The sequence below is a fragment of the Rhopalosiphum padi genome, chromosome 2 (assembly GCF_020882245.1).
Source record: "Rhopalosiphum padi isolate XX-2018 chromosome 2, ASM2088224v1, whole genome shotgun sequence".
Lineage (NCBI taxonomy): Eukaryota > Metazoa > Arthropoda > Insecta > Hemiptera > Aphididae > Rhopalosiphum > Rhopalosiphum padi.
Window position 1 is genome coordinate 91055398 of NC_083598.1, and position 21035 is coordinate 91076432.

The 21035-nt window shown below is 28.1% G+C and overlaps 2 protein-coding genes across 6 annotated transcripts; one reads left to right on the plus strand and one right to left on the minus strand.

The window, feature by feature from the left end:
* The first annotated feature begins 52 nt into the window (after positions 1-52).
* Positions 53-4843, plus strand: LOC132920372 (FK506-binding protein 59-like). Of its 4 annotated transcripts, none has more exons than XM_060982718.1 (7): positions 53-472; positions 871-1226; positions 1292-1785; positions 2136-2289; positions 2362-2528; positions 3019-3202; positions 3261-4843. In XM_060982718.1, the coding sequence occupies exons 2-7, from the start codon at positions 1049-1051 to the stop codon at positions 3416-3418; spliced, it is 1335 nt and encodes a 444-aa protein (XP_060838701.1). In that variant the 5' UTR covers positions 53-472; positions 871-1048; the 3' UTR covers positions 3419-4843. The 4 variants fall into 4 exon arrangements, with proteins under 4 accessions (XP_060838701.1, XP_060838699.1, XP_060838700.1 ...); XM_060982716.1 differs by having other exon boundaries at positions 1025-1226; XM_060982717.1 differs by lacking the exon at positions 53-472 and adding an exon at positions 490-792.
* On the minus strand, positions 3497-20807 carry LOC132920373 (ciliary microtubule associated protein 1A). Of its 2 annotated transcripts, none has more exons than XM_060982721.1 (6): positions 20648-20807; positions 9778-9923; positions 8592-8649; positions 8421-8491; positions 7685-8007; positions 3497-3852 (listed from the first exon to the last, which is right to left on the minus strand). In XM_060982721.1, exons 2-6 carry the CDS (start codon positions 9884-9886, stop codon positions 3772-3774), a joined length of 642 nt encoding a protein of 213 aa, XP_060838704.1. In that variant the 5' UTR covers positions 9887-9923; positions 20648-20807; the 3' UTR covers positions 3497-3771. The 2 variants fall into 2 exon arrangements, with proteins under 2 accessions (XP_060838704.1, XP_060838703.1); XM_060982720.1 differs by having other exon boundaries at positions 7571-8007.
* Between the last annotated feature and the right edge of the window lie 228 nt (positions 20808-21035).

Sequence of the window (21035 nt, forward strand, 5' to 3'; positions counted from 1 at the left end):
TATATATATCTCATTGTAATTAATATTACCCGTATAGTGTGTGGACCATAAGCCGCTAATATGTGTGATAAGTGATAACATAATATAAAAGACCGTGATATTTGGTCTTTAGAATCGTAACCCTCGTATTTAGGATTAGAGTGTCTACAATATAGAAAATTCAAATTTGATTAATTTAAGTTTAATATTTTTTTGGTTACAATTTTCGATCCTTTATTAATTTTATTTTTTGTTATTCTTAACTTAGTTTAATTTAGTCGTTTTATTTTTAAATTTTATATCCAATAATAATTGTTTAACCTTCTCGCATTCAAATCTTTTGTAATTAAAATAATAATAACATAAATAAACAAATTAACTTAGGTTATACTCTGAATCTTTGGATCAGTCTTACAACTGCTCTATAATTTTACTATGCGTTAGTAATAAGATCATTATTTTGTACACCATCACCGTGTACTTTAATTAATAGGTATATCAATCATTTTATTACTACAGTATAATATAATATTATAATACTTATCACCTTATATATTTGCGCAAAGTTTTAAATCGGATGTATTTAACATTTTCATCAACCTCTCAAACGTGGGTAATTTTTATATCACAAACAGCCTACAGATCTATTATTTTTTTGATTAATTTAATTACTATACTTGTGCTAAACCAGAAATTAATAATTTATAATTTATTCAAACCTGCAAACATGTATAAATTATAAGTTAAAATATAAGGTGTACTTTAAATAACTTTTACTTTAAGCCTGACAGGAAAAAGTTAAATTAAAATTGGGTAGGTACAGTAAAGTAAAAACATTAAATCTTATACTTCAACTCTAATATTTACAATTCTATTTATCTAATTTTTCAGGCATTTAACTAATTGAATTCAAACAATCAAAACCAACTCTTAAATTTTTTAACTTGTTAATTCACAATAAACCAAATGAAAGCATACTGTGCTTTTGCGACACAATTGTAACATACTTTGTACTCCCAATAATTTAAATTTTGATTTAAATTAGATTGTAAACAAGTATTGGTCAAAAATGGACATCACACATAATTTAGATGGTGGAGTCTTGAAAGAGATATTAGTACATGGCAATGGAACGGATAAGCCACATAAAGGGTGTAGGGCTTATGTACATTACACTGGTTCACTTTCCGATGGTACTGTTTTTGACAAAACTAATAATGCGCCATTTCAGTTTACAATAGGAAAAGGTATGAATAATTTGGTTAAAGTTTTCTGCGTTTTTTTAAAATATTTTGTTTTTTTCTCATTTCAGATATGACTATAAAAGGTTTTGAATTGGCTGTATCTTCAATGACTTGTGATGAAAAATCAACATTTCGATGTCATCCAGATTATGGATATGGATCAGATGGTTTTGAACAAATTATCCCCCCTAACACTTGGCTTACATTTGAAATACACTTACTGAAATGGACGTGGGAAGATATCAGCCGGCGAAAAGATAAAAGTATTACAAGACAAATATTAGAATATGGAGTGGACCATGCTACACCTAGTAGTGTTTCGTTAGTTAATATTCATTTAGAAAAAGAAGAAAATGGTAATGTTATTGAAGAAAGAGATATAGAGTTTAGATTAGGAGAAGGCAAAGACTTCGGTATTTGTCCTGGCATAGAGATTGCATTAACTAAATTTAAATCAAAAGAGAAGTCAAGATTGTTTATTCACGGAAAACATACATTTTTGGAATTTGGAGATGATGATTTCAAAGAAGTGTATGTCATCAAACTTAACTTTTTTGAAAAGGTTAGAAATTATTAAATAATTATATTGTTATTTGGTTTTCTCTATTAAATTTTAATTTAAGTATAAATGTTATTATCTACTATTGTTATGTAAAGTTAAATTTTCCTTAAAGTTTTTAATAAATGGGGAAGGGTTTCTCTTTCTCAACTAGTTGTGGTGACTCACTAACTTGCCATCTACTATTTAAATTGTTTTAACATAAAATACACACAAACAAAAATATGAATGGATACAACACCCAAACCCCTCTTAACTTTACCACCACTATATTATTAATTTTTTTATTTTTCTTAATGTTTATAATACCTAATATAAATTATTAATTATAAATAAATAATTGTATATTATAGTTTAAAGAAAGATGGTCATTGACATGTGAAGATCGTATTGAACAAGCAAAATTTTTCAAACAAAAAGGAACAGATTACTTTAAAATGGATAATTATAAACTAGCACTTAAATTCTATAAGAAAATGGAGGACTATTTAAAAGATAATATTTCAAGTATTTATCTATCTTTAATTAATTGTTTTATTTTTAAAATATATTTTAATTACTTGTACATTTTTTTATCAGTTGATGAAAACCAGATGAAAGAAATCAAATGTCTTTCAGTTACATCTTATTTAAATTCTGCTTTATGTAATTTAAAATCACATAGACATACTCAAGCAAAAAATGATTGTGAGAGTGCACTAAACCTAGAACCAACAAATGTCAAAGCTTTGTTTAGAAAAGGCGAGGTATGTATTCATTTTATAGAGACTTTTATTTATATATTAAACATTGTTTACAATTGTTTATTCAAAAAGAGTTAAGCAGAATACAGTAATTAGATACATATAAAAGAAATAATTCACTATTTTAAATAAATTATAATTTGAAAATCAATCAATTAATTAAATAAAAAGAAATATATAAAAATAAGTATTACTTCAACACATTTTATAATTCCCCTATTTGTTTTATTGCTGGTGCTATAATTAGTTAATTATGTAAATAATTTTTATTATTTAAAAAATCTACAATGTCTGAATTTTAAGACTAAAATTCCATTTTCCAGAATTTTGACTTAAAGAAAAACTATCAAAATTATAAAATACATATATCTACTAATATTATTTTTGTGATAAATTTGTTTTAATTTATTTATCAATAAATGAATTATTGAGTAAAATCTCTCCACAATAATTAAAGGCTTCCGATTCTTATATTATTTTTATATTTTTAAAGGCTTTAGTTGGTTTACAAGAAGTAATAGCTGCAAAACAAAGTTTTGAAGCTGTTTTACAACAAGAGCCAAATAATCGTGCAGCTATCGCAAAAATATTTGAATGTGATAAAAAATTAAAATCACAAAAAAAAATAGAAAAATCTGTTTATTCAAATATGTTTGAGAAATTTGCCAAGAGAGATAGTAAGTTATTTTTGTTTTTAAACTTCTTCAAAATGGTTTTACCAATTATTAATTTTAGCTGAAAAAGAAGAAGAATTTCTAAGTCAACAACCCGATGTTATGAACACGCTTGGAGAATGGGGAGATGATGAACGTGAACGAGCTCCTACTGAATTTGAGAAAGAAAATCCCAATATATTGATGTTAAACACAACAGGCTATTTCAAAAATATGTAAAATATTAATTATATGATTAACAGGTAACTAGGTATTTTAATTATTAGGATTAAATAGATGAAACATAAATCACAAAAATAAGACAACTGTATAACTAGTGTATTTGTTCAAAGTACAATTTTTTTTGTTAGTTTAATGTATTCCATATATTTTTTTGTTAGTCAAATAATTGATATATTTCGTACTTTTTATGTTTTTCAAAATAATAATAATTTTACAGTAAAAAAAAAAAAAAATCATAATATAATATGTAGGTAATAACAATTCTTGTCCTGATAGCTTCATTTTGTATTTAAAAGCAATATTTTTGTTAGGCGTTTCAATTAAACTTGTTAAATTGTTTTCATTTCCACTCAGTAACCAATGCCGAAAGAATTAGAATACGGTGAATGTTTAATTCCAAACGAATGTGCTGGTTGCAAATCGACTTGAACCTGAAATAATAAAATCAGTATGACAGCAGTGTGTTGTAAATAATTGTACATAAACATAAGTATATTTGTAATGTATGCTGTCTAACTGAGATAACTTTTTTTTAAGACATTAATGTCATTATAAAAAAGTTTTGTCAGATAATGTGAAATATTGTATAGATAACTTTCAAGACCCATTCCGTTAACGCATATCTTTCCTCAAATTAATTTATTAATCTGCTGGCTTTTTTTTACAATTTAAATTGTATAAATATTAATTCATTTTAAAAACAGAATTTTACATTTTACATATCATTTAAGAAAATACCATAATAAAATGTTAATAAATTAAACTGAATCATTTAAAATGCTGAAAGCTCAGCAGATTGATATTTTAATTTTTAGTATTTTGTGATAATTTATATTTTTCTTTTCTTTTTTTCTTACATAATCGTGGAAATAATAGTATAACTAAAACTAGTGTCTGTAATATTTTATCTTGTGTTTTAAGGGGCAAAACCTCACTTGGTTCTGCATATATGCTAAGATCATAACTAGTTTTTAATTTTATAACTACTGAATGTTATATTACTAATTACTTAACAATGTGAAATTAAATTAATTTTATAATTTGTGCTTTTCAACGTGTATCTTTAAATTAATCTTAATCTAGTCAAATTGTGCATATACTAGACTCTTTCAAACTTGTCCGATGTGCGTTATACAAATTACTTTGAAATGTTTATGCTGTATGCACTGACCTATTCTTGTTCATATATTATTCCTTCATATTGTGAATGTCTTATACCAAAAGAATAGGATGGTACAGATGATTTTAACATTGTCACCTAAAATGTTTCATATATTAATTTAATATTATTATGTATATATATTTTATTGTGGAGAAATTATGTTTTAAGTGACCCATGTTGACTATGTTTTATTTTTGTCATATATTTGTTAATTTATGTGATTGTGTAATAAATAAATCATCAAATTGATATGCCAATTATTACTGACACTTTTATTTTTGTATAACCTCATAAATAATACAAAATCAAACCAAATTTAAAAATAAAAATTGTGTTAAATTATTTTGTGCTGCACACTAAACTTATATATGTCAATGAAAACACTATATCACAATAGAAATATAGACACTAGTTAAACACTAATGTTATAATTGTAATTTATATAATAATCGGTAAAAAATTCTAAAATAAAATTTATTTTACATATTTAACATTTCATTCTGTTTCTTTCTTTGTACACTGTGTACTGTTAGAGGTATCTATGCTCAGGATAAGCTACTGAATCAGTAACTTTTAACATTCACTACCTATCTTCTTTTGATTTTCCATTACTAAACTAGTTACACGCCTTTCATAAAATAGGCAATGAGCAGTGACGTACCTAGGGTTTTAGTTAGATCTAATTAATTAGGATAACCGCTTGTGAAGTTAGGAATTATTTCGTTGATTTAAAATTTTAATATTTTGAAAATACTAATTTGTCTAAACTTGGGCCTTATCTATTTGTCCTACATATAAATACGTTTTTACAATTTGTCAATTTATATAGCTGTTATTTACACTGATATTAACTGAAAGTCAAATATATTGTAGTAATTTTTTTTTTTTAAGGATTATTCCACTAATTATTAAGAGGGTGATTGGGACTTGGCCATTTGACATTTGTTAAATTTAAAAATGTAGATACCTAATTAAATTAATGTTTGAAAATATAAACCTCTTAGAAGGACGGTATACTCGCATGTGTTGTCTCCGTCTTAAAAATGTAAAACATAGCAAAAACTGTTTTTCGCGGGAAAAAAACCGAAAAGGCTAAAGTCATAGCTAACTAAGAATCGAAATTTTCACCTCATAAAAAGGAGAACTTTGGCTGTGAAATATCGTTTTATTTTTTTGATATCGGAACGACAAAAAAGTTATTTTATTTCAAAAACAATAGATTTTTAAACAATAAGAACTATTTTCGTACAAGTGATATCAAAAAAATAAAAACGATATTTCACAGATAATGTTGTCCTTTTTATGCGGTGTAAATTTCATTTTTTAGTTATGAGTTATGACGGTAGTCTTCTTGGTTATTTCCCGTGCAAAACAGTTTTTACTATATTTTACAATGTAAGATGGAGATAATTAACTAGTGGCGCCCACAAGTTTTCCACGAACCAATGCAGTCATAATATTATAGGGCCTCTAAATTGATTTTAATCTATATTCATATTCATATGATTCATTTAATTTTTTTCAAATTAGCATTTCTCAATTTCTCATTTTTTCCTTAAAAAATTCAAAAATATTGCTAATTTATAGCTAACATTTTTTTTATGTAGGCCCCGGGATCCCCATGAAACCAATGCAATTGTACTATTTGATACTCTACGTAGGCGGCACTGGCATACAACACATGTGGGTGTAGCGACTGGGTACTGTGCTGTCTCTGTGTTACCCTTACCAGCGTGGAAACACGTCATAACATAATATGTAGATGCCTATTACCCACCAAGTTATATGTTCATAATAATCTATTATGAGTAGTTATTGACTTATTATCAAATGTTAAGATAATAATATTGTTATTTAAAGCCCCTTGTAGGCTCGTTTAGATATTTTAATTTTTAAATAAGTTTTGACCATATTGAAATTTCAAATTGTAGCTTTTTTATTATAATATTAACTGCAATAATAACTATATTAAGATATACTAGTATATAGATTTGAAAGTCTTGTACAATTTTTTAATGACGATAGTTTATAATAATTATGCATAATTTCTCAAATAAAAATATCAGTCTTATTCTTATACCTATATTTATTCTTTAATAGGTGGCGGGTATAGGTAAAAATTTAAAACAAACCCCTTCGTTTCGGTCGTCAAAAATGCTTTTAATCACTCATAAAAAAATAAAGCCATATCTTATTATTGTATTACTTTCAAAATATTTTACTCGCAATTTTATGGTAAATTAATCGAAATAAAAACTAAAATAATTTGAATGTTTATTAAATAGGACATAGGTACCAATAAATGTCATGACAAGAGCCAAAATAGGTATTTTGGAAGTAATAATTATTAATTATTTTTATGTCTAGAAAATTCTAATATAATAATATTTGATGAAAATCTCATGTCTATAGTTCCTCACAACAACAAACAAAATCGATTTTGTTTAAAACTAGTTTAAGGTTTTACTTAAAAATTCATTATTCCCGATTATATTAAAAACTACTGGGAATTTTTTACTTTTAACCGACTAATCCCAAATCCTATTATTTGCTATCAGAAATCACCCTCATGCGAAATAGACGTAAAACAGAAATGTAAATTAATCATATATACCTTTCTTTACATATACTCGTCAACCGAAAAGGAATATATTAGCATATACGATATACCGCAGATACCTACTATTGAAAATATCAAATAACGGGTTACCCGACCCCTAAAGTATAAAATAAGAATAACCCTTATAGTCCGTCCCTCGTTGATCCAAGTGTATACACTTATGTATAGATACTTATATATTATGTACAGGTTAGGGCCTAATCACATAATATAACCGTTAGACTATATGTCCATATTATGTATATATATATGCGTATTTTATGAGAGCACTCGTCACGGACCCGCTGCGTTGCGGGAGGACGATACATCGCTGCGCTTGCTGCATTTGTGCATCCTATACTTTACGGAAATGCGCTTCACGACTAACCTTTTCGGGAGAATACGCTCCCGGGCCGGGTCTAGGGGAATTGTCGCCGGGCATGTTGTACCGGGCGCTGACCGTGTACGCCGGCGATTTCGGTTTAATACTGTCTGCGCTTACGTCGTTGTAAGCGCCCGGGCCGGGGTTCAGCAATCGGCCGTCCGGGAATTCCTTAGTCCGGCCGGATATGCTGAATGACGGGGCCGCCTTGAAGTGGCCCTCCTTGGCCGCGCCCATCACAGTTGGTATGTTGTACACGTTGGGCGCCGGGTTCGGGTTCGGCTTGTCCACTTGCGTCTTCAATCCGAACGTGTACTGCGGCGAGTGTTCATGGATCACCTTCTCCGACTTTTCCGGGTTGTAGTCGCCCGGGGCCGGGAAGTTGTCGGGCCTCACTTCCTTGGGCCTCGAGTGCAGGGTGGACGCTGGCGGCGTGTCTTTGCCTGTAAAAAATACGCGCCGTTGTATATCTATTTCGGAATACGATATTATATTGTATAAGATAAGTGGTGATAGTAATCCGCATTCATCAAGTGGTTATACATTTTGAATTTCATATTTTTAAGAATAATATTTTTCGGAGACTTGGATACGGAAAATTCGAATTTCGAACGGGTAGTTATATAATTGGTTATAAGTTTATAACGTTGACTTATGAATATTAAATAAGTGGAATAGTAATACAGAGAGGTATTCCTTCAAAATACTTATAATAGTAATAAGTTGACAAGTTGTAATTAATTAACTACTCGTTTGAATACACGGGTAGTTATATTCAATAACAGGTAGATACAATATTATGTGCAGGCGATAAATATAAATACATTTACTACAATAATTATTATGTTGATCTAACCTTTTGCACTCAATCCGGTGATGTTGTATTGGCCTGGTCCTGGTCCGGCACTGTCATTTTTTTCGTTATGTCTATTAAATGTATAATAACAATTATTAATTTTCTAAAACTACATTAATGAAATATGATTTAAATTAATAAAAATTAATATATTTTGTTAAAATAACATACCTTGCACCAAAACTAAAAGCTGGTGCACGTCCACGTTTGGATTCTGGTACTAAATTTCCTGTAAAAATTCAAATAAATTTAGTACTGATTTTTGAACCAACTTTGAATAATATTAGTCTAGAAATATACCTAATTGTCATAATACATTTAAAACTATACTCAAACATATGTATAATTATAATATTATAAATGTTCAATACAAAACTTCTAAAAATACAGATTTTAAAACCAGTGCAATCTGCACATAAAGTCTTAATATTTCAAATTAAAAAAAAAATTATCGACATTTGATTAGTTCAGAGAATATGAGGGTTTTTCCTATGGGCTGTTGTGTCCTGTAAGACAATTTTTTGTACAAAAAACGTTCTAGCTCAAACATATATTCCACATGCGTATGGCGTATCACGTATTCACGCGTATATAATAACGCATTTATTATAATTAACTACTAATATACTGTAATACGGCATACGTAGATTCAATTTTACACGTAAGCACGTTATAATGTACTATCGTTTTGGTTATAGATAATACTGGGAAACTTTTAGCTCATATCCGGGGGGTGGTTTGAAAATAAGTTTTTATTTATTTGTGACGATTTTAAAGGTTTTGTGTATAAGTACACGTAATTACTACAGCTGTAGTATAGGTAAGTTTAGACTTGGGTTGTTGTACCACTACACAGTAATAATGTAGTTTATTTACTATTTAGTATAGGTATGTTGTAATAATGTAATGTTCACACGTAACGATAAACGCTCGGCTGGAATTCGCTGAAGCAGCAGATCCCTCCTTGAGTACTGGCCATAATGCCTTACATACAGTAGTCAGTGGTCAAAGTAAACAAAATGTGGGGGAAGTCGATACTTTTTTTTCTGTCTTAAACATAGGACTATAGGTTAGGTTTTTCGATAATATAGATTCCAACAATTGTTTCATTCAAACACTTCAATAAAGTTCAAACTCGAAATCAAAAATCTAAATGTTCAGTAAATGGATACCGGAGTGATCTATATAGGTTGTACGTGGATAATATTAATGCGATATAATATGGTCGAACCCACATTTAGAAATTAAACGTGGTATGATATTATTATATATTAAATCAACAACTCTCTCCCCCCCCCAAGAATTTTTTTCTTTAAACGCACTTATATTAATGTATATTATTATTTTTAAGACTTACCGACGAGAGTTGGTAACGCAACCGCTGCTGGTCCGGGACCGGAAAATTCGGCAGCTATTGGGCCTCGTCTTTTAGTCGGCGTCCATTGTCTTTGTTGAAATCCGCCCATTGTTGTTTAATTTAAATACGTCTGTTATGCTTGGCACCTTGAAATGAGAAAATTATATGCTATAATAAATGGTCTTTTGTTATATTTTATTTTTTTTCTAAAAGACAATTGTTCAAGACGACTAGGTGTGGATTATAATTTATAAAATAGCAATATCAAACATAGACTTTATTATGATATGTATCTAAGTATTCAGACATATTCAGTATTGCAGTGGGTTTTTTTGATATTTATATACCTAATATATATGTATTTACAATATTTACATATATATGTGTATTATGTATTTATATATGCACAAACTACTAATCAATTACAACGGCATATCGAATTATGAGCATTATTGTAAAACTAAAATTTAATGATTTTGAGAAAATTGAGTTTTGATGTTTTCAATGTCATAAATCACAAATAAATAAAAAAGTGTTTTTTTTTATAAACGATTGAAATTTTAGTATTATATTATAAAAAAGGTTTAAAAAAATTACTTATTTAAAAAAGCATTGTTTTTAATTAAATTACCTTCTTACAATTATTATGTACTATTTTTAAATAAGACATTAATGCAATTTACTTGATTAATGTGAATACATATTTTGTTTATACATTAATGTAATAGTTCAAAATAATACATTATTGCATGGATTGAATTTACACGTTGCCTTTAACGGCTTAATGTTAGATTATATTATACTGTTGAATATAATACATTTTGACGAAACAGTGCAAATAGTGCAGTAATACATTAGTATATAGAATAATCACAATGTAAAGAATATTATTTTTACTATAAGAAAACAAGTATAATCCTAAATCGTCAATTTTCTATTACAATAGTCTACTTACAATACGGTGTATTAATATCCCATTAAAACGTATTACTTCTAGTGATGCAGCATGCAGCCAGTGCCAGATCAACTATATATTTATTTTTTAATTTAAAATATATTCGACGAATATATTGAATTAATTCTATCATCCAGACCGTCCAGTTATTAACAATTTATATACATCGCATGATCGTTGTATACCGCGAGATTATAATATTTAATAAAAGGGTGAGAAATGGCAACAAACCGCGCGTAGCTATTTACTCCATGTGTTCCCTGTTATTGATGTTTCCGATGACTTTTTCAAGGTTTTTTTTAGGGTCATGGAAAAAATGCTACCTATATTATTATGTATACATATAGAATTTGAATCATTTATACATATATAATATGTGTGAGTCGTGAGTGCGTCGGTGGTTGAGTGTATACGTAAAAGCAAAGTATATAAGCGTATACCCATCGAAAGAGTAGTAATATAGTGTTCTTATATACTTGTATACGTATAGATTATTTATTTATCGCTTAGTAATTACTAATTACCTATATAAAATAAATATAAGTAAATATGTATATATACGTAGATTAATATAATATAATATATATATTTGCAGTTGTTTGAAAAGTCTGCAAGAAAAAATATTATTGCGTGACAAGTGCTGACAACTCTACAAATCGATTTTGAATCTATGTGTATGGAAACTAGAACACAATAAGATATAGAAATTAATTTAGCTTGTATTGTTTCCGGTAAATTACGCACGAACACGGAATGCCGTTAAATTAATAATACAAATAGATAATATTCATCCCTATATACGCGCATACACGTTATAATGTACGCCTATATAGTAAATATTTATGTACGAATTTCAGTACCTACCTAATAATGTAAATAAGTATGAGAATACCGTCTATGATGGGTAGTACCTATGTGTGTAGTCAACAAACTTTGGGATCGTTTTACAATATACTGCAAGCACTAACCATTATATAGAGGGACGATGTATGAATCGGCGGGTCCCATGTTCTCTTCTTGGAAATATTCTATTCGAAATAATTTAAGAAAAGCTAAAACTATAATAGAATTACTCTTGTTCAGTCGTGTAAACGAGATATTTTTTAGGGAAGTGTTTTTTTAATTGTATATTTAAATATAACTTTTAGGGGGGGGGCGTGTATATAAATCATAATAATATGAAGTAGAACTACAAAACTATACAAAATACAACCATAATTTTGTATAAATCTTTCACACAACAAATATATTTTTTGTATAAATACGATAGAAGCGTGTTTCAACACTCGAAACATGCTAGTATGCCATTGCTTTTGCTCATATTATACATAATATATTGTAGTTATTTCAATAAAATACACATAGGTAGTATAAATTCACATAATACGTACGTAGTGGAAAATGTCAGTAATACGCGAATTAAAGTTCAACTTTACTATATCGATATAGGTACTCTAAAGCCACACGATAATATACAATAGTAAGTACGCGATAGTTACAATCACAATTACAGTTATAATACCTAACATGATAATTTTTTTTTTAAAGATCCAGTTACCGCGAGGACAATATATTATGGAATAGTTGCTGGTATAGTGTCATATATTCTACTCATCATACACACGTGTGGTGTGTATTAAATACTTATGTATAACTTTTATTAAATTATTAAAGTGTATAGTAAGTGTACCTACTTATAGCCAGGTAGGTAGTTGTCTAATGAATACAACAAAATCCATATGCGTCATTTATATAAATATATATATTATCTGCGATATGTATAAGTAAAATAATAAAATACCTAATTTTGTGCATAATATCTCATACCTAAATCATGTTCTATTAATACCCTCTCCATCAATTACAAAAGTTTTGAATACGGTATACTCGTACAGTCGCACTTACGCGCGTCCTCGTCGTTTCATGACCATTATATGCAGGCATGCCGCTCTAACTGTTTCGAAAATTTCGCAAATAGAGTTATCTGAGATTAATATGCGCGATCTTAATATCTTATGGTCCATGACAACGGTCATTATCATTCTCACGCTGTAGGAAAATTCTATGCAAACAAATACAAATGATTTCGTCGCAGCGAAGCTGAATAAAATATTATTATTTGTGTATAATTGATTGATGATTATAAAACTTCAATTATAATTACCTATCTGTTATAAATATATAAACATTATAAACGTTCAAACCTAATGCCTACATATATAATACGCCTACTCATATTAAATATTTTTTTTTTTTTGGCGGTGGCGTGTTTTTGCAGTGATTTTCGTCAAATTGTTGTCATGTCAGACAGAGGTATTCGACCTAATTCTCAAATGACCTTTACCTTCATTGAGTGACTAAAAAAAAAATATATATAAAACTCGAACTTTTGCCTTTTGACAAGCAGTTTTTTTCAGTGTACGAATTAGGCATATGAATATATATACACGTTATAATCGCACGCGTGTACCTATGTGTACAACGTTAAGGTCCGTACCATCCGGCTAAATATCACTGTTAGTAGTCACGCGATTCGCGTTCAGAGACTATCGTTCCATCCAAACTAGTGTCGTTTTGGAGCGCGTTATTTTTGCGCTAGACGATAGTGCAGATATATACTATTGTTATTATTATTATATGTGTGTACTGCAAGGTAGGCAATATGGGTACTTACACGATAAATTACTTTTAACTATTTTAATTATATCATAATAATATAATTATGTATATCATTTCGAATCCAAAACTTTATATTATATATTATACACTCATTCCGATTATTGTAAAACGCCGAATGAACCATTATAATCCATTGAAACGTATTTAAAAGAAGGCTATCATAATCAATTTTTGCAGAGCGCAAATATTTTCATTTTCACCTTTTTACTTCACCCGCGAGATTAAGACACATTTTTATTTTAAAACGCCTATTCGTGGTTTTCAACCATATTTCTATATAGACATAGATGTAGTACAGCTAACACAGGTAGTTATAAAGTTAAGTAGGTATAAGCAGATTATGTATGGAGTGTTTACATAAAAAAATGCTGCAGATTATTGACAAACGATTTTCGTTTGTTATCCACTGCTGCGGCCTGCGATAGTTATATATAAGTACGTGTCTGTGTCTTAGTAGTATTATCAATTCATATAGCTTTTAGCATTAAGTATGTGAGCGTGTGCACGTCACTATTCGTAACACTAGAAATAAGATAGCCACTGCCCACTGAACATCAGCTCTCTGCTTGCGCGTACGTTCTAATCAAGTCCCGAGTATTTAACATATACTGGGTGATTTATTTATCGAACAAAACTCATTATTTTAAAATCTGTCTATGTTTTTGAAAATATTTTTTTTACCTAATTTCTAGTTGAAATAAGACATTTATAAAAAAAAAAATTATATTTTTTAATATTTTTTTGTTTTAATTTTGTTTGCATTTATGAATGACAATATACATATTATATTTCATAAAAGAAAATATTTTCCATACAACAGTCAATTTAATTTCATTGGTAGGTAGGTAGTGTAAATTTGTTAGTTTTATCATACTGAAAATGTTAAAAGATAATATTTTGTAATCACAAATAAATAACGTAGTTAATAATGTCAAAACTACCAATAACACAATTTAATGATCATCTATATATTATATGAATAATAAAAAGTACATTTTAAGCTAACACTTTATACAAAGTGTTGAAATGCTTGTTGCTTAGGCTCGGCGTATGTTACATGAGAAATTAAACATTAGATGTTGTATCACTCTTACCTTTATTATGTTTTATAATTTCAAATTTATTTTTATATTTTATAATCGGAATGGTGTCTTAGTGATATAATTAAAAATAATTAAACAAGGACGATGGACCGGAAGTGATTTTCGTTTTGTCAGAATAGGTAATGATGTATAAAAGTGTCACGTGGTTACGTGGGCCAGATTAGATAAATAACTATTAAGTACTTACTCTTAAACTAAAAAATGCCTAAAACATTACACCTATGTTTAAATAAATTTATAGTAGCTCTAAATATATATATTATATAGTTTTTATAATAACATTGATCCAATTATCAACCATTTCATAGATCTGTACGCCAACTGAAAGTGAATCGTAACTATGTACCACATTTCAGTACATGAATATGTAATTATCCGAGACACAAAAATAAAATTACAAAAAAATTTAAATTATCTTAAAACAGAATGCCTATATATCTTATGCATTTATATCGTATAGTATAATATAATACGATATCTGTAATACCTATACTGAATATACTAAAAAATATCTAAAACAATATGCTGATAACTTAATTGAACTATATAATGTATATTATAATGTACTTTTTACAGATAGGTCCTATCCTCTGTAAATATACATTTTGTAACGTTATATAACCGAAGAACACTTTAAAAATGTATGTATATTATGTGTATTATAAAAAATAAGTAGTTAAAATTGTATTTTAGATTAAGTAATTTATATGCAAATTAAGTTCTCTATGACCAATTATGATAATGTAAATGATAAATCTTAATAAGCAATTAGATTATATGAAAATGTAGTTTAGATTAAATTTTATTGTTACTCGTAATGCAATAATTATTATCCAAACGATTAAAAACGTAATTACGATATACGTCAAACACTATATTATACAAATTAAAAAATACAATGAGATAGTTTATATATAAAATCTTCAGAAAAAACATTTGATTACAACAAACAAGTTTCTTATAAACAACTAGTGGAATATTTTATGATATTTTATTATTGTTATTAAATCCTTTCAATATCACTGATCAAAATTATTACTTTATATATTATCTACAATAATATATATACTTAAATGTAGTCTTTCGTCATAAAAAAGTACTAATCGTATACGATTATAACTGAAGTGCTTTGGCTTATTGTGTTTATACTAATTAGTGATGATAATATACATAATATAAGCATTATATGTATACGTCATTGTATATTATTATATAATATTTAAGTAATGCGTAGTCAATAGTCTTGCTGTATTAGTGGATTAGATATTATTATATTAAAGACATTTATTACTATAGAGTACAGAGCTATAATATTTGATCCAACATTTGTACAGACCCTTATCTTTTTCCTCAGTCCTAAGTGACAGAAATCTTTATCAATCTTATTTTTTTCTACCCTATATTCATAGGCGCAAATAGGGGGCGCGTAGCGGGTATTAATACCCCAATTGTAAAAGTATCACCCTCAAATATTTTTTTTATAATATTACAATAATTAGTAGCTATTCAATAACGCTATGTCCGGAAAACGAAGAGCTTAAACACCCTCAGTTTTTTTTATTGAAATTGCGCCTATGCCTATATTACTTACAATAAGATTGTAGCTAGCTTTAGTGTACATAGTGTACATTGATCAGTGGGGGTTTAAAATTAAAAGGTTTAATTAGATCAATATGCAAATGTTGCATTTTTCAACTGGTTAGTACTAAGTTATCTGCAATTATAAATTATGTACTACCTTATAACTACCTAATAATGTATACAAAACTATAATAAATCCCTCCTGCATAACTTATGCTTGATCCATCCCTGACATTAGATACAGAGCGAATGTGTAAAATTTGGTGTAAATATGATTTTTTAATTAAAGTGCAACAAAACGCAGTGGGAAATTGCGGAAACCAAAAAAAAAATACAGTGCCACATACCAAATGTCCAAAATATAGTTCTGTATATGGGCCATGATTTATTTGTTGTGGACCGGTTTTAGGTTTATTATGATAATATTTGTTATTGTAATATTATGTTTGCATCTTATATGAATCAATTCTTAGTTATTTTTTTTAATCGTTTAAATATGTTATTATTATTATAAAATATTAAGTATAAACTCGTGCGAATAAGAGATATGATTGCAGTGTAATAACGTTTAATTCACAATGTTTGTTCGTAAAATATTGTTGTCAACTTTTATGTTATCGTATGGCGCGACTATAGTTATTTTTTCAGATAAATAATATAATAACATTTAACGAATTATGTTAAAAATAGGGTATTATTAATAATTATATACTACTTATACATTTATACCTACATTAGATGTAATAATATTATTGTACACGCAAAACACTTGTATTTTCATTTATTTTACGTATTTTAAAACTTTATGAGTATGTACCAAATATAAATAGGTACCTTAATGAAGATGCCCAACTGGATAAACAATTTAATATATAATAATAATTATAATTAAGTCACTTATGTACATAATAATAAATTATTATTACATATACGTATTTATAAAAATATTATTTAATGATTTTAATGTAATTGGACGTTTTATAAAAATATGTAATCTATGTATGACCTTAACTGCTGAATTTATTGTCGATCAATAAAAAATAGTATAAATTGTATTGTTATGAATTTTTAAAAATACAGAAAATTTTTAAATTAAAATATCGTAAAATATTAGTGACGTAGTCATTTGTGTTATGAAAGAGGAACATTTTGTATATCTAACAACGTTTGAATAATAGTTATATTTGTTCTGTGGGCTGTAATCGAATATGGCATAAAGTCGTACTGCTTTTTAATTTTGTTCGATATTTTATCGTGTATGAATTTTATTATCAAAAATATTCACATAATATTATACAATTAAATAAAATCTAAACAATGAAACTAATTCTTGTATAAATGACTATAATATAATATATAAATACCTGTATATAAATATAATTTATAATTCGTACATGCCATATGATGAGTGATGAAAATATTATAATTATATGTAGTATATTTCCATTATTTCCTGCGATATATTATATATAATATATTTACCTAGGTACTTATCTAATTTTATATGTTCGTATTTTAATCAAACCACGCCAAACAAAAAGTGGAAAAAATTAAATTGTTATACTTATGTACTTCATGTTCTAAGTGTAATTTTATGTATTTTAATTAATCGGTAATTGTATTTACAAACGTAGATTAATCGTGCTGTTGAATAAAAAACGTTGACTAAAAATTACATAGGTACAATATATATAACTTGATAATGACAAACATTACTTAAACTTTAAAGCATGTAATTATAATATATTGATATATCTGTATTATGAAATTTTGATAATTATTGTTTATCGTAGTGTATATATATATATATATATATATGACTAATATTTATAGAATTATTGATTGTAATATAGATATCAGATATGTATATTGTTATCCAGGCCATAATGTATAGGCCATAGGGTAGTCGATTGGTATGGTACAACAAGATACACGTGATGGCTCGTTAAATATTCAGATAATGTATTTACTTATACATAATTGGATATTTACAACTCGTGAAAATAACATCAACGCTTTGAAATGCACTTCTCGAAACCGTTGTGGTTGTCCCGCCCCATAATCGCCAATAAATGTTCCCCAAAAAACATTTGTATAATCAAAATACTATATATTTGAAATATCTACGCCGAGTAATTTGTCCTTTTTACTACATAATAATATAAAGACGTATGAAATAATAATAGCAGTATGCACTGTGCCAATTAAATTGTTATATGTATTTTATGTATTATATGAGTCAGTATCGCGTACACGCTCAATTGGGACATTTGAATCACGGGGGCGGTCAACTTAAGGTTGCTGCAGCAACAGCAACGTCAGTGCGAAGGTGTTAGCTTTGGCCATGTAAAAAAGGATCATAAGAACGATAAAGAAGGAGAACGGTTGGGGGCCATTCGCGTTAGAGAGAGTATGTCAGAAGGGGAATTGGCGTTTTTCTTTCATATCGGAATCGGAAACGCGTTCGCATTATTTTAATATAGTATATATATTATTATCGTATAAGTACGCGGTTTACAATGTACAGCACACACGGGTATTACGGTACCTACATAAAGTTTACGTGGGATGGACCATCGCAAGTGGGCCGTTTCGTATACACGCGTTTTCCTTGATATAACCATTTTTGGTCAAACCCTCTTGTATTACTAATATATTAATATTATTATTATTGCTGTGGTCTTTTTTTTCGGCAATACTTATTGTGGATTTTACTATTATTGTTATTACTAAACCATTTATTATTATCTATATAGATTCTACACTATTCTTAAAAAATTAGGCAGATAATAAACTATTTATATATAAGACCTTGACGCTACTAAAGTGCTTTTAACGCGTACAACAATACATCGATTAATTCCATTATGAACTGTGTGAATGTGCCAATCAATAATATTTGTTGATTTAAACCGTAATAAATAATAATCGATTTATTATAAACTAGCAGGGTATGTCACAGGTCGCACGAATCGAAGAAAAAGTCCAAAAATAGTGTGAACGTGATGTTAGTATATACACAATCAGCTAAATACAATCTACATTTATGGTCACCTACTTTCGAATAATAATAATAATTTGATGTTTCTTTTTTTACCTTTTAATATAGTATAATATGTTACATGAGTATAACAAATGCAGTCTATTCATAAACTTATAGGACTTTTGAAATTTGTTAAATACTTATACAAAATATTAACCAGTTTTGGATGTGAAATTTTTAAACATTATTTTTTTTAAATAGTTTACGTGCGACATGATACAAAAAATAGATTTTTTGGGAGAGAGGGATGTCCTCAAAAATAAAAAGGTTTATTCTCTGTTTTGACTTAGCATTTCACAGAGCTTTTTCGGCGATGGAAAATTGACGTAGTGAGTAGTGGGTACCTTTCCTAGTTCTAGGTCACGATTTGTGTGTTTAGAAGTTATGGTTTATTTTTTCGAGTAAGTTTGTTAAATTTAAATTAAAGTTATTCTTGGTAATTAAGTGAAAATTAAATATTATTTCTTTGTTTTTGTAGTTATATTTATATATTAAATTACAGTATCATAATACCATAATTAATTCAACAACTTTTAATTTCTTAAAATAATATGTCTATTATTGCTTGATACTTTGTATTCATATACACAAATTAATCATCATAAGAGCTGCAGTCATAGTGTAAACAATTATTTTAGTTTTAGAATACTTATTCTATATTTTGAAAGTTGATAAAATATACATAAATAGTTCGTTTAAAATTATAATTCTTTGTAACTAAGCTAAAAATGTATATGCTAGATATAAGTGGTAATCGTGTATTTTTTTGTAATCTTTCGATATTTAGTTTAATACAGAATATTTTGAACATATAAAAATATGACTGGAAAGTGTATCTTTAAAGCTCTTGCGAATCGTTATATATTTTAAATTAATCTTTATAATTATTATTTATTATATAATTTCATAAATAAAAAAAAAAACTTTTAAATTTATAATATTATTGTGTATAATATACGTAGTGAGTACGCTAAGCGTGTGTCGTGAGTGAACAATAGATTGTGAATTGTGATAGACAGTATGATTTAGGTACCTAAATATATCGTTTGCATTGTTAATTATTAGAATTCTAAGTAGTTAATAACAAGTGATACTCAATGCTTTACATACCTAATCCTAATAACGTTAAACCGTATTTTATTACCATGTAATACAAGAACAATAACACATCTCTCAAAACAGGCGATGTCAGACTGCTTATCTCCGAAAATTGTGAAAACTCGTATATATATTAAGCATTAGCTATGTATATTTTTTTTATGAAGAGCTGTTGTGTTAAACGATTTAGCTCGAATGTTATTTATTGAATAATTAGCTATATATATAAAAGTGAGTATTTAAAATTTTTCCAATACACGATACTATACATACAAATATAAGATAGTAATAGGCAATGAGGTTTCCTGTATTCGTGTCCCTCTATAAATGAGTTGTAAACTATTTGTGCAATAATAAAACGGGTAGTATATATGTGATAATGTTATACAATAATATGTACTTAGTACTTACCTATTGGTGAGTGTGATACAAATATGTATACCGTAGAATGCGAATGGTATATTATGTATTTAGAGTACACCCGTGAAAGCGGTGTTTGTTCGTCAGGAGCACGGGTATAACTGAAACGGAAAAGTTTGCCCGCCCCGCGGCTTTACCACCGCAAACGGATGCATGTGCAAAACGTTCGTCGTCGGGCCCACGCCCGGCCGGTCCCACGCGAAACGATTTCTCTGTCACCGCGAGAACGACCGCATCGTATATGCAGATTTAGGTATAATATAGGTATATAATACTATAGTCTGCCACTTGAGCACCTATACGTGGTCCGTCCCCCTTCGACCGTTGATCTTTATTGCTAAATTTGGTCAAACCGAAGCGAAAACGGCTACACGGTCAC

What these genes read in the sequence shown, in the direction of transcription:
- LOC132920372 (XM_060982718.1), top strand. Translation starts at nt 1,049, where the DNA reads ATGGACATCACACATAATTTAGATGGTGGAGTCTTGAAAGAGATATTA. An exon ending in TCAGTTTACAATAGGAAAAG is followed by an intron (nt 1,227 to 1,291) that starts GTATGAATAATT and finishes TTCTCATTTCAG; the next exon opens with ATATGACTATAAAAGGTTTT. An exon ending in TTTAAAAGATAATATTTCAA is followed by an intron (nt 2,290 to 2,361) that starts GTATTTATCTAT and finishes TTTTTTTATCAG; the next exon opens with TTGATGAAAACCAGATGAAA.
- LOC132920373 (XM_060982720.1), bottom strand. Translation starts at nt 9,886, where the DNA reads ATGGGCGGATTTCAACAAAGACAATGGACGCCGACTAAAAGACGAGGC. An exon ending in GCTTTTAGTTTTGGTGCAAG is followed by an intron (nt 8,492 to 8,591) that starts GTATGTTATTTT and finishes TACATTTAATAG; the next exon opens with ACATAACGAAAAAAATGACA. An exon ending in GAGCGTATTCTCCCGAAAAG is followed by an intron (nt 3,853 to 7,570) that starts GTTAGTCGTGAA and finishes TTATTATTTCAG; the next exon opens with GTTCAAGTCGATTTGCAACC.